Source organism: Trifolium pratense, linkage group LG2 (assembly GCF_020283565.1).
Source record: "Trifolium pratense cultivar HEN17-A07 linkage group LG2, ARS_RC_1.1, whole genome shotgun sequence".
Lineage (NCBI taxonomy): Eukaryota > Viridiplantae > Streptophyta > Magnoliopsida > Fabales > Fabaceae > Trifolium > Trifolium pratense.
Window position 1 is genome coordinate 48748412 of NC_060060.1, and position 15205 is coordinate 48763616.

Here is a 15205-nt window from a genome sequence, read left to right on the forward strand (position 1 = left end):
TCTGCTTTAAAACCGCCGAAAACCGGTGTGACCGGTCGGGTCAAAGGTTGAACCGGGAACCGAGAAAAACCGCCCGTGCAAACCGGACCGGTTTGGAAGGAAATCAATATTTCAAAAAAATTCCAAATATGTGGCATATGAGAATCGAACCCAGGTCATTTAGATACAGCAGCAAAAGTACTACCACTAGGCCAGTTGCATTTTTGTGAAATTTTATATTACTGAAATATATTTATAAATACATTCATTGTTATAAAACACCATGACATCTATAACAATATATAAAAAGGATAGGTGAGTTTGGGATGGACTTTTCAATATACCTATTTTACCATTGACTTAGTTTCACAACTTCCATTAACTAATCAATTTAAAAAAAAAATTCAAATCATAAAAATTTGAATAAGTGACAAATGAGTTGCCTATACATGAATGATTACCAACTTAATACTACATCTATACTATATAAAAAGATAATACAAATATTTTTTGTGTCGATTTTTCATAATACCAACAATATCCTTATTTTTTTAGCAATAAAAATCTTTTATTAACAAATTCATCATAACATAATACATTTTTTTTGGACATAAGTTAGACACAGGCAGGCGCGTTCCGCGCCTGTCTGGCCCGCTAGTTATTAATAAATACATTCATTGTTTTCCTTATTATTTTAAATTTAATTTTCATATATATATATTCATTGTTTTATTTTAATGTAATATATTAAATTATGTTGTTCTAATTAAAAATTATGATATAATAATACTTTTATCGACTAAATTATAATATTATATGGTTTGATGTGTGAATCAAAATATAAATAATGATGAAATGAGAAGCTTTTGTGTTTTTTTTTTAAAATATATGAAATTTTATTGAAAAATAGTTTGAAGGGAATTTTTTATTTATTAAATTTTATTGTCATAAAATTCAAGTTAATATATTTAATTTTTTTATATAAGGCTAGGTCAATAGTCATGCGGTCTAACCAGTAAACCGGTGACCCAGTGCCTTGACCGGGTCAATCACCGGTCCGGGTTTTAAAACATTGATTCTAACAAACAAGGGATAATTTAGGATTTTAACAAAAATAAAATAAAGGCAATTAATTTTGTCCATATAATAAATTATTTTTTAACATCCTACAAATACACTTTATTTAAATAAAAATTCCGGCCCTAGGAGACTACGACCAACTAATCCAAGGGGCTGTTAAGAAGTCCCACATCGGTTGTGAGATGACCTAAATATGTGTTTATAAACTAGAGGCAATCCTCACCTTACAAGCTGGTTTTGTAAGGATGAGTTATGCCCAACTCCTAATTCTAAGATGGTATCAGGAAATTATTTTTTTCTACCCCAACAATTAACCTTGTACCCCTACACATTTATAAAAATTCCATTTTTACCCTTATCTTATTCCAATTAATAGAAAGTGTTCAGATTTGGACAAAAAAATTTCCTGTATGCAAAATTTTCCACTACTGTTCATCTTCTTCGACAGTCCACCGCTACTCGCGCCGCCGCACCACTCCTACAGTGCACGCGAACTACAGTAACGATCGTGTTCATTACAGCCTTCTTCTCTGTTGAGAAAAAACACCGCGCCCCCGCATCTGTTCTTCTGAGTGCCGCTGCATAGCACAATCGTACACGCGAATCTGCTTCTCCGGTCATGTTTGCCATAGTCTTCTTCTCCGATTCTCCGGCCAAGTAGTTCATTTTTCTCTATTCCTACAAATTTTTAGAAGAAGAAACTGACATCAAAATTAATTTGAGTTTGAAGAAATTACAAAACTCCAAACAGAAAATAATCATAATCAACTACAAAATTAAACTCATGGTTGTTGTTGGTTGCTCAATTGGTAACAAAGCACTTTGTTTTTGAAGATAAAAAGAATATAATAATAATGAAAGAAGTAACAAAACATTTGACAAAGTTCTCCGGTAAAATTTTGTCTACCTGAACACTTTCTATGCATTTCCCGGAACACTTTTGGAAAAATAATATAATAAGATAAGGGTGGAATGGGAATTTTATTAAATACGTAGGGGTACAGGGTTAATTGTAGGGGTAGAAAAAAAAATTTCCTGGTATCAGAGCCTCTACAGGATCCACTGGGCCATCTGTTATTAGGTTTCCACTATCGGGCCACCTAGCGTTTATATTCATGCACCAAGCCCAATAGTGTTGGGCGTGAGGGGTGTGTTAAGAAGTCTCACATCGGTTGTGAGATGGCCTGAATATGTGTTTATAAATTAGAGGCAATCCTCACCTTACAAGCCGATTTTGTAAGGATGAGTTAGACCCAACTCCTAATTCTAATAGGCATTTCATTTAAAATATTATATCCACTCCCTTCAAAAGTCTCCAACCAAACAGACCCTTTAAATATATAGGCTGCTGCATAATTATGCAGAAAAAATATTATGCTTCCTACATCTCAACACTTGTATTCAAGGTGTATTTAAGTTCTGACCTTTCGTAGTTACCATATTTGTATCAAAGAAAACAAATATTTTTAAGCATCATCCAATTGTATCATAACTAAGAAGAAAAACTGCAGTACAAACTTTTGTATTATCAAAGTTGATAGTTTCATATTGTCTTTTCAGAACATCATACTCAGATCACGAAATCACATCAAGAATAACAAACTCGTAATATCAACAACTTCAAGAAGTCAGTTGAATAAATGGAAGAACACAGAATCAAATATCAAACTCACAACTCAGATTTCAGACCACAGTACTTTCGTCACACTCAGGTTCAACAAGATGAAGGTCTTGACAGCAGGTTTGTTGCACACAGAAGTCTTGGCGGCACATCGTACTTGCACTTTGTCCCCAATCTCGTCGCAGTTCATGTGTGCAACCATGACATGAATTTTATGCATGAGGGTGCAAAATCAGCATTCATCTCAGAATGACACGGCTGTATATGAAGGAGAAGGGCCCTGGAATACATGTTCTAGAATAGCATACATCTAAGCTTGTACTATAAATACATGTTCCATAAATAATATAAACCAAAATTGAAGATAAATACTCATCCAAAAATGCAAAATCAGTAATTATAAAGATCCAAGCTTGTACCTGTTGTGTACAATTCAAGTCTTTGGAATCACAAAGTCAAAGTTTCACTTAAACCAGCACTGTCCCAATTCACTTTCTATAGTAGCGAAAAGTTTCTCCGTAATTCCATTATTAATTCCTGATATAAAACCTACCAAAGTTGTTGTATTAAAATTTACCAGATCACTCCACCAAAATGATTCTTTGACTCAAGTTTCCTACAAGTATTAAAGATCTATTCCATAAGACATATGTAAATAGACATACTAACCATCTCTAACTGGGACAGCAATATAAGTGTCATGCTTGTGCTTGTTGTGTGTACAACTCCACAGTCTAAAGAAACACCTTAATTGACAATAATTGACTTTATTATATGGCTGGAGCAAGTGTAGTACAATTTGTAAACTCCTAACCCAACAATATTTCCAAGACAACCGTAACAAATATATTCATTCACTTCCCCACAAATTTCAAACTCACCAATATCCCAATCTTTGAAGTATGAACACACTTAACAAAAGAAATAACAATAACAAAATAACCATCTTACCTAGTTTCAATCTTACAATAGACCTTTTGCGATAATTTCACGTAGAAGTTTCTCTGCCTTATCATTTTCACCTTTATTAAACAGAGAACAGATAATTATTTCATAAGTTGCAGCGTCTGGAATGCAACTATTGTCTTTCATTTTTGATAGCAAGGCCAACGCTTCATCAAACAAGCCCTTGTCGCAAAACCCTTGGATCATAACAGTATATGTATAAACATGTAGATTGTAGCCTTTGACTGAAAGATCTTCAAAAACATTTCTCGCGTCGTCTACTCTTCCAACTTTACACAATCCGTGAATAAGAATAGTATATGTGTTCATATTTGGTTGAATACCCTCGTCCTTAACTTTTGTTAATAATGCAATCGCCTTTTCAACATGATGGGTTTTGCATAAAGCATCAAATATAGAATTGTAGGTAACTATATCAGGTGGTTGACCTCTATCATGCATCTCATCAACAAGCTTCAAAGCATGAGAGATTCTCCCTGATTTTCCCAAACCATCAATAAGGGAACTGTAAGCTATCACATTAGGAATAATGTTTCTACAACGCATTTCTTTGAAGAGAATTAAGGCTTCATCCACCATTTTAACCTTACAAAATCCATTAATCATAATATTATAGCTCCGAACTTCAGGAGTCACTCCACTTTGGGCCATGATATTGAATATATCCTTGGCCTTGTTCACTTGTTTAACTAAGCAATATCCATCCATTAAAGAGTTATATGTAACAACATTAGGTTTAACACCTTTTCTGATCATCACAGCAAACACATTATTAGCTTCTTTCACTTTTCCTTCCTTACAAAATGCATCAACCAATATATTAAACGTATACGCATTCGGGTTTATGTTCTCCAAAACCATTTTATTAAAAAGCCCAATTGCTTCTTTCAATTTACCGACAATGCAAAAGCCACTAATTAAAGTACTATAAGTGACAACATTGGGATAAATTCTCTTAGCGACCATTTCAGAATATAAATCAAAAGCATCATCAACAAGTTTATCTTTGCACATACTGTCAATAATTGCACTGTACATTACCACACAAGGTCGAACCAGTTTCCCATCAACTCGTCTCAGCAACTGCAAGGCTGCACTTGTTTCTCCTACTTTACATAACCCATTGATTAAGGTCCCGTAACTAACTTGATTCAACTGAAATCCCTGTGCTACCAAGTTGTCATGAAAGTTCAATGCTTTATGGATCTGACCTTTGAGACAAAGACCCTTGATGAGTGTAGTCAAAGTTATGACATCTGGGTCATAACCCTTTTTGAGAATGTTGGCAAATACAGAAAAGGAAAGAGAGTTTAAACCCAATTGAGAAAAGCAATTGATCAAGATGCTCAAAGTGACTAAATCTGAAGCAATTCCATTTAATTCCATATGACGATGAAGTGAAATAACAGTATAGTAATGATTGGCCTTAACAAGAGAACCTAAAATCTTACCAAAATGAATGATGGGTGGGGTTGGATTCTGAAGTAGTAATTGATTGAATGAAGAAACAAGATTATCATGATCTTCTTGTTGGTTGTGTAATTGAGAGTATAGCATTGTTGAAGAAGGAATGAAATTAGGGTTTAGAAGTTGAAAAAGAGGGATAGAAGAAGCATAGTACCTCTGAAACTTTTTGGTTGAAAACGACAACATTGCTAGAATGAAATTAATGTTGGTGCGCCGGGGATTAAGAAAGGGAAGAATCAAGTGTGTGGTTGGATTAAGAGAGTTCGTTTCAAATCTATAATCTATTATAATACTCCATTAGGTACTTTTTATAAGAAATACTTTGAAATTTTTATTTGGTCTTTTTTATAAGAAATACTTTGACACAATTCCATTTGTACCCTTATTAAATACAATCAAATAATCCATTATAATGCTAGTGCATTAATTAGAGAGACCTATTTCTCATGCTAGTCAAAGGTTAGTTTTGGAATATAACATAAAATGTTAGAATCATTAATGAGAAAATTTACTTTCCTTGGTCTGTGTGATTTTGTCAAAGTGTTTCTTATAATAAGGACCGGAGGGAGTATCTATAATATGTTAAAAAATCAGACCTATTTACCTTTCTCTTTCTTCAAAATACTGATTTCTCAGCAATTCTGCTCTCTCCTTCGTTTGGCCATCAATGTCATTATTGCATTTACTCATTAAAAACAACAATTGTCCTAATAATTCAATATCATTCTCCTCAATTCAAATTCAAATCTAATGCATTAAAAGACATTTTATTCAAGGAAACTACAATTCAAAGGAATTCAAAGAATGCAATCACTCTTTTAGCAATATTATTATGAAATTGTTTACTTTTACTCATATTTTCCTGTAAGCTTAACCGACCTCTTTTGAAAATTGCTGATTACCCTTTGGGATTGGAAGCTAGAATTCAAAATGTATTGTCGCTTATGGGTCCTGATTTTGATGACAAAGTTAACCGAATGTGTGAAAACACGAGAAGAAAGGTTGAATTGTGTTTTAAGATAAACTAAAACTTTTTCAAGTTTAAGCTTGGTTCTTCAATGCAGCGGATAACACAACACAATATCAAGGTAAAGAGATCAAGGGAGAGAAGATGAACACAAGCAATTTATATTTTTTTTTGAAGAGGCACAAGCAATTTATATTGGTTCCTCTCACAAACCGAGAGTAGTTTAGTCCCCTTGCACTTCCAAGGAATTTCCACTATAATCACACAAGATTACAAATGTTCAACCACACAACAAGAGACTTCTACACAATGCTTAAGCTCTTAGCAAGAGACCTCTCAACAATGCTCAACACTAAGCAAGAGACTTCTAAATCTTAGATGTAAATAAAGATTGTTGTGATAATACAAAGCAAAAATGAAACCTTAGAGCTAAAATACAATGAGTTGAAATAGACATCAAAGTATTTTTGATGTGAATGAAATTCAGAGGTTCAGAACTTCAGTGCTTGTAATATCGAAGTGAATGTGCAAAGGATAGAGAACGTAATTGTTAATTATCTTCACAATGGAATGTTGTTTATATAGTCAAGTAGTATGCTCCATGTGTAGATAACCGTTGTGCAAAGAGGTTGATGCCAGCTGATTTGGACTGAGCAGTGAAAGCAACATGTCATACCAAAGTGGTAATGAGTTTCCACTACTTTGTTTCTTGAGAAACTGTATGTACCAAACAGATAAACTTTCACAATTTTACTCCACGCTCCTCTAAACTTATAATGAGGTTGATAAGCTTGATTATCCTTTTATATTCTTTATGCCAAAACAGAGAAAGATCCTTTTAGCTTAATCCCAACGTTCTTTGAAACTTCTAGCATGGGAGTTACTAATCAACTCAATATGCGCTGATCAGCTTCTGATGGCTTCTTGCCTCTGATGGTCACAGAGGCGTCTCGCACACATGTGCGAGGTGTGCGATGGCATCGGGCCTCAAAATTTTGAGGTCCTATAATGTTACTTATATATTATTTATACTTATAAAATATCAAATGTATATTAATAGATTAATTTTTAGGCCCTAAAATAATAGTAGTTATATATTGTTATTGTTCATAAAATATCATATGTATCAATAGATTAGTTATCTATAATCGTAAATATAGTTCTAGTCTATTTTAATCTTTGCATACAATTTGATCTTGGATTAGGATGTTCCTTTTTGACGTTATATACAAAGATAATTATTTTGTATTTCTTGTTCCATTTAATTTAATGCAATTGATTTAATATTGATAATTTATATGTTTATAAGATTGATTTTTTTTTTTATATTATATGCAATTTAAATCAACCAATTTTTTTTTAAATTATATTTTTTTATTAAGAGGTCATTTTTATATTTTGCACAGAGTCTCTTAAAACTCGGAGACGCCCCTGGATGGTCAGATGCTTCTGACGCGTCCTTGCCTCTGATAGTTTCTTGCTTCAGAGTCTTCTGAATGGACAAGAGCCTCTTGTTCATCTTTGCTTCTGAATCCGTTCATCTTTTGTTGAAGGTATAAAGTTAATAGCATCAAACTTACTATATTACCCTAAATATTCCTAATAAAATTTATAATTTTTTTAAAAAATATACACAATACCATAATTTATCACTGAAACATACAAAATTCAATAAATAAATTTACAAGAAAAAACACAATAATTCCACTTATTTTAAAAATATACATGGGATCATTATTTATCACTGAAACATAAAAAATTGAATAAATAAATTTATAAGAAAAAACACAATAATTCCACTTATATTTTAACCATATTATATAATAATTTTTTTATGTTAAAATCGATGGTATTGAAATACCCTTTCTTTTTTATTTTAATTATATCTTAGAGACGGATCATATATTTATGATAAATTACTTTATGCATTCAGTGGATGTGGAAATTGGAAGGTTGATTTCACATAATTCATGGAATAAAGCAGAGGTCTTATTTGTAATACCACAAGATTCCGTTTGTTCAAGAACGATAAAATGGACTGGAGTTTATGTAAACCATAATTTTACTACAATGGAGGATGTTCTGTTTGCATATCAAAATGCAAATCTACAAGTAAAACCACAACTATACGATTTTGATTTTTGACCACTTTGCCATGCTTCCGTCTTGGGATCAAACTTTGGATAATGTATGCAGCAACTATCCAGTAGAATCATCTCAATCGCCCCCAAACACCAACAACAAAGGCTCGTAGATTTGTTGTAGCATTATTGAATTGTCATTGTCTATTTATGTGTGTTACACTTGTTGTTTGTATGTTACTGTTTACTTTGCATGCCTCCGCCGCAATCCTAAAACAGGAACAAATCTTTCAATTGCATTCGATCACAAGATAAAGAACCACTATATCAATACTTGAACTTACTCCCTCCGTCCCAAAATATAAGCAAAAGTGGGTCAAAGAAACTTGATGTATTTGGTTAAAGATTTGGACCAAATACATTCACTTTTGTTGACCAACTTTTGCTTATATTTTGGGACGGAGGGAGTATCATAGTTGCACAAAATTGTAGTTTTACTTCAATTTTGGTTTCCTTTACTCATTATAGATTCCATGCCTCACTAGTGAACTTACCTTCTGATAGAAACCGGTATCTATGATTAAGAAAATTAAGGGATAAATACAGAATTTATTACTTCAACTTCTTGAGAATGATTCTCAAAACAGATGAAGTTGTAATACAAATGCCAGACAAAAAGATACTCACAAATCTGACAGAAAGTGAATAGAAAGATAAAGGAAAACAATGATAACAATTGTCCACCAAGATGTTCAAGAGTTTGGTCTCTCCCTACCAATCCCTCACAATCACTATTTATTACAATTCATAAAACACACAATAAAAACTGCACACCTACCTGTCAATACATAATGAAAAACTGCAAACATAAACATAAGCACCACAAAAATGTAAGTACTTGTAAAAACAAAGCCGCTGAAATAAAATCAATCTCCAAGGACTTCAGATTTACTATCCCTTTCATGCCATTCTAAATGAATACTTATGTAGTGACCAACTGCACTAATCTCTATTAACTATTTAAATATCTTCAAGTCATCAATTTCAGCTATGTTACAAACTTAAAATATGCAAAGAATCAATTATGCAGCAGAAACATAAATCATATTTGAATTATTATCATTGATCTCCACCGCCCACTACCAAACACAGGTGTGACCTTTCTGTTCCCTAGCTCACATAAAGGGCTGGTAATGAATCGATTTGAACTCGCTTCAGCTCGACACGATCAGATTTGATTCGACTCAAAACTCAGCTCGAGTCCGAATTATGTTCAAGTTGGATCAGTTCATTGCCAGCCCTACTCACATATATCTTCTCCAAAAATTGAGCCACCGTTTGTAGAAGAACAATTGACATTTTGGTGCTTACTTTTATCTACAACAAACTCAATTTAATAAACAACCCCAGCTGCAGCCATGCGCACCACACTTGTTACCTTGATGCCCAATAAAAATGTAAGTACTTGTAAAAAAATCTCCAAGGACTTCAGATTTACTATCCCTTTTAAATTACTTCAAGTATTACCCATAACATAAGCAAAGCCATAACAAGTTACTTTTTAAATTTTCAATATGTTTTTAAACTGTGAATCAAAATGATGTGCATCTCAACATGTACTCCATCTAAGAAGTCAAATATGCTGCCGAAAAAGAATTGTAAATCTAGCATAATCAATTTTACAATCAAGTCTTCTGGAACTGTAAATCCACCATTATATTGACGAAAGTATTATAATTATAGAGTATAGCAATGACATTAAAAAGAACAACAGCACCCTCGCGAAAGGCAATGAGAATCAAACTCCAAAAACTAAATGAAATTTATATTCACAACGTTGTTGTTGTCTAACTAACTCTTTCCCCTAATTAGTAACTATTACGGAACTTCCTTTTAGTCCCATAACACAACAACATTTGTAAAATTTGTAAAATCCCAACACAACAATATTTCCAAGACAACACTAACTATAATATTCTAATTCTACATCTTCTCCACAAGTTGAAACTCATTGATCTCTCGGTTTTTGAAGTATAAACAGACTTAAAAAAATAAACAATAGCAGAAATTTGTTTCTCATTAGGCAAGGCAACTACAAAAACGAAATGATGCCATAAAATTTATATTCAAAATTTAAATATAAATTTAAACAGCTTCATGTGACCTTTCAAAATATAAATTTCCAAGGCAGCTACTTATCTTTAAGACATGTAAATAGAAAAACTATGCATCACTATTGGGGACTTTGTTAAGACATGTGTAAATCAAAATAACAATGTGTAACAAAAGAAAGAACACAGAATCAAATATCAAACTCACAACTCAGATTTCAGACCACAGTACTTTCGTCGCACTCAGGTTCAACAAGATGAAGGTCTTGACCGCAGGTTTGTTGCACACTGAAGTCTTGGCGGCACATCGTACTTGCACTTTGTCCCCAATCTCGTCGCAGTTCATGTGTGCAACCATGACATGAATTTTATGCATGAGGGTGCAAAATCAGCATTCATCTCAGAATGACACGGCTGTATATGAAGGAGAAGGGCCCTAGAATACATGTTCTAGAATAGCATACTTCTAATCTTGTACCATAAATACATGTTCCATAAATAATATAAACCAAAATTAAAGATAAATACTCATCCAAAACTGCAAAATCTATAATTATGTAGATCCAAGCTTGTACCTGTTGTGTACAATTCAAGTCTTTGGATATTAAATCTTAAGTTTATCATTCAAAAATAGTAAGATTAAAATTATTATTACACAGAAGTACAAGTGTTACAAAGAAAAAAGAAATTTAGCGACTCATGGATCCAACAAATATTGAGATTCAGATTCAACAAACATTAAGAACCCTTTGTAACAGATGCCAAATTCCAGTCCACATAGATTGGATTTTAAGTTCAGACATTATCTAGCTGTATATTAAATTGACACCGATAAACACCAGAATAATTAGTTTATAAAAACTACATACAATGCAAAGATTTTAATTCACACAGTTAACCAAAATACCATATAACTTTGGGTCAGTAAACTAATTGCTATAAAGGACAAGAAATCAATACAGTTACCATGCAAAAGGTCGAAAACACAAAGCAGGTGGCAAAAAATGTTGATAACTTACTTGAGAAATCTCAAAGTCAAAGTTTCAATTAAACCAGCACTGTCCCAATTCACTTTCTATAGTAGCGAAAAGTTTCTCCGTAATGCCATTATTAATTCCTGATATAAAACCTACCAAAGTTGTTGTATTAAAATTTACCAGATCACTCCACCAAAATGATTCTTAGCCACAAGCTTCCTACAAGTATTAAAGATCTAATCAATAAGACATATGTAAATAGACATACTAACTATATCTAACCGGGACAGCAATATAAGTGTCATGCTTGTGCTTGTTGTGTGTACAACTCCACAGTCTAAAGAAACACTTTAATTGACAATAATTGACTTTATTACTTGGCTGGAGCAAGTGTAGTACAATTTGTAAACTCCTAACCCAACAATATTTCCAAGACAACCGTAACAAATATATTCATTCACTTCCCCACAAATTTCAAACTCACCAATATCCCAATCTTTGAAGTATAAGCACACTTAACAAAAGAAATAACAATAACAAAATAACAATCTTACCTAGTTTCAATCTTACAATAGCCTTTTGCGATATATTCAGGTAGAAGTTTCACTGCCTTATCATTTTCACCTTTATTAAACAGGGAATGGATAATTATTTCATAAGTTGCAGCGCCTGGAAAGCAACTATTGTCTTTCATTTTTGATAGCAAGGCCAACGCTTCATCAAACAAGCCCTTGTCGCAAAACCCTCGGATCATAACAGTATATGTATAAACATCTAGATTGTAGCCTTTGACCAAAAGATCTTCAAAAACGTTTCTCGCATCCTCTACTCTTCCAACTTTACACAATCCGTGAATAAGAATAGTATACGTGTACATATTTGGTTGAATGCCCTCATCCTTAACATTTGTTAATAATGCAATAGCCTTTTCAACATGATGGTTTTTGCATAAAGCATCCAATATAGAATTGTAAGTAAATATATCAGGTGGTAGACCTCTATCATGCATCTCATCGACAAGCTTCAAAGCATGTGAGATTCTCCCTGATTTGCCCAAACCATCAATAAGGGAACTGTATGTTATCACATCAGGAATAATGTTTCTACAACGCATTTCTTTGAAGAGAATTAAGGCTTCATCCACCATTTTAACCTTACAAAATCCATTAATCATAATACTATAGCTCCAAACTTCAGGAGTCACTCCACTTTGGGCCATGATATTGAATATACCCTTGGCCTTGTTCACTTGTTTAACTAAGCAATATCCATCCATTAAAGAGTTATATGTAACAACATTAGGTTTAACACCTTTTCTGATCATCATAGCAAACACATTATTAGCTTCTTTCACTATTCCTTCCTTACAAAATGCATCAACCAATATATTGAAGGTATACACATCAGGGTTGATGTTTTCCAATATCATTTTATTAAACAAATCAATTGCTTCTTTCAATTTACCAACAATGCAAAAGCCATTAATCAAAGCATTGTAAGTGAAAACATTGGGATAAATTCTCTTAGCGACCATTTCAGAATATAAATCAAAAGCATCATCAACAAGTTTATCTTTGCACATACTGTCAATAGTTGCACTGTACATTACCACATCAGGTTGTACCCATCAATTAGTCTCAGCAACTGCAAGGCTGCACTTGTTTCTCCTACTTTACATAACCCATTGATTAAGGTTCCATAACTGACTTGGTCCAACTGAAACCCATGGGCTACCAACTTGTCATGAAAATGCAATGCTTTATGGATCTGACCTTTGAGACAAAGACCCTTGATGAGTGTATTCAAAGTTATGGCATCTGGGTCATAACCCTTTTTGAGAATGTTGGCAAATACAGAAAAGGAAAGAGAGTTTAGACCCAATTGAGAAAAACAATTGATCAAGATGTTGAAAGTGACTAAATCTGAAGCAATTCCATTTAGTTCCATCTGACGATGAAGTGAAACAACAGTGTAGTAATGATTGGACTTAACAAGGGAACCTAAAATCTTATTAAAATGGAAGATGGGTGGGGTTGGATTCTGATGTAACAAGTGATTGAATGAAGAAACAAGATTATCATGATCTTCATGTTGGTTGTGTAATTGAGAGTATAACATTGTTGAAGAAGGAATGAAATTAGGGTTTGGAAGTTGAAAAAGAGGGATAGAAGAAGCATAGTACCTCTGAAACTTTTTGGTTGAAAACGACAACATTGCTAGAATGAAATTAAGAGGGATTAAGAGAGTTCGTTTGAAATTGTTAGAAAATTTGGGTTTCAATCAATTGATGAATTTATGACAAAGAAAATGAAGAAATGAAGAAAAAAATAATTAATCGATGATGGTGCACCGTTAGATTTTGGACATGCAAAATTTAATACTAGCAAATAAATTAACTGATTTAATATTCACCAAAAAAAAATTAGCCGATTTAATTTATAGTGTTTAATAAAATTACTGGTTGAACTAAATTATAAATATGAAATAATATAAAAAAATGCTTAATTAATATTTAATTAACAAAAACATTAACTATTTTGAAAAAAATCAATAAATTACACAAAATAATAAAATGAACAAAAAAATTAAAATGAATAATAACCCAAAACAATAATAATAATTAAATGGATATAAGTGGATGATGTGGTTAAATGAAAAGTGTTCATTGGTTTATGGATTAGGGTTTAGATAGACAATTCCATAACTATCTAAGATTTATATATATAGATAATAATTATTACAACTAGTACCCCACATTAAATGGATGTAAGTGGATGATGTGACTAAATGAAAGGTTTTCATTGGTTTCTGGATTAGGGTTTAGATAGACAATTCCATAACTATCTAAGATTTATATATATAGATAATAGTAAGAAAAATTGTCACCGCAGACCATGTAATTAAATTAAATTAATTACGAGTTAAATAATTAATTTTATTTTTTTCCTAAATTAATAATTTGTTCGAATTTATTTTTTTAATTTTATATTCTTAATTTTTTTTCTTGCAAGCAATAAAGTGAAAATTCAGGACCACCACTCATGCCACCAAGAGTCATTTGTGTTGAAAATTCAGGAATTTCATGAAGTCCAACATTCGAAACGTTTTCATTTCTCATTGGAGTAGAAGAATAATAAGGGGGTGCTTGAGATGAACAAGGCACCATTGATCCATAATATGGACGATGGTTTGGATTAGATGACGGCATGATGAAATTTGGAGGAAATCCATAATTTGGTATATTTTGGGGATCTTGTTGGTTGGAAGATTCATTTTGAAATCTATAATTGTTGGGATTTTGGTAGTTGAAAGCGTAATTGGTAGAATTTTGGGCGTTAAAAGAGTTATTGTTAGGATTCATTTCACTAAAAAGATGTTAATTAATTAGAGCTACAAACAAGAGTTTATTAAAGGCTAAATAGAAAAATTAGAAGGAAAATTTCGTTTTTTTTTTTGTGTCCAAATCAAATGAACCAAGTCTCTATTTATAGACAAAAAAAATAATGAATTTTGGGGAAAAAAAATTAATTTACTACGAAATAATTGACCTAAAATGATAAGGATGAAATAAAAATCTAAAAATCACAACAACCAATAATATGTTGTCAAGTGAAGGAAGGAACCCACTCCTTCCCCCACCACTTATTGTTTCAACGTGTTGAAAATTTTCAACTTGAATTCATCCACATATTTTTTAACAGCTTATTCAAGTAACCCATTGTAAGTGGTCTCAGGGATTACATATTTCAACAAAGTATTAAAAACTAATTTAGGATTAAAACTGTTAAGTTGGGTGGCTTTCAAGTTTGTTGAAATTAAAAGCATAAACGAAACAATTAAAGATAGAGTTTAACGGTGTGAAAACACAAGAAGGGGGTTGAATTGTGTTTTAGGTAAGTTAAAACTTTTGCAAAGTTTCAACTCAAATAAGTTAGCAGCGGATAAAACAAGTAAAC

At 32.4% G+C, this 15205-nt stretch overlaps 1 protein-coding gene and 1 pseudogene across 10 annotated transcripts; both read right to left on the bottom strand.

Annotated features, from left to right (window-relative positions):
• Positions 1–1099: 1099 nt before the first annotated feature.
• LOC123907042 (pentatricopeptide repeat-containing protein At1g12300, mitochondrial-like) lies at positions 1100–5375 on the bottom strand. Of its 10 annotated transcripts, none has more exons than XR_006809103.1 (4): positions 3632–5375; positions 3100–3296; positions 2733–2960; positions 1100–1737 (listed from the first exon to the last, which is right to left on the bottom strand). XR_006809103.1 is itself a non-coding variant. In XM_045957113.1 (2 exons), the coding sequence occupies exon 1, from the start codon at positions 5297–5299 to the stop codon at positions 3644–3646; it is 1656 nt and encodes a 551-aa protein (XP_045813069.1). In that variant the 5' UTR covers positions 5300–5375; the 3' UTR covers positions 1100–1737; positions 3632–3643. The 10 variants fall into 10 exon arrangements, 1 of the variants encoding a protein (XP_045813069.1); XR_006809105.1 differs by having other exon boundaries at positions 1967–2960; XR_006809104.1 differs by having other exon boundaries at positions 2733–2974.
• Positions 5376–8409: 3034 nt separating this feature from the next.
• Positions 8410–13524, bottom strand: LOC123907044 (annotated as a pseudogene).
• Between the last annotated feature and the right edge of the window lie 1681 nt (positions 13525–15205).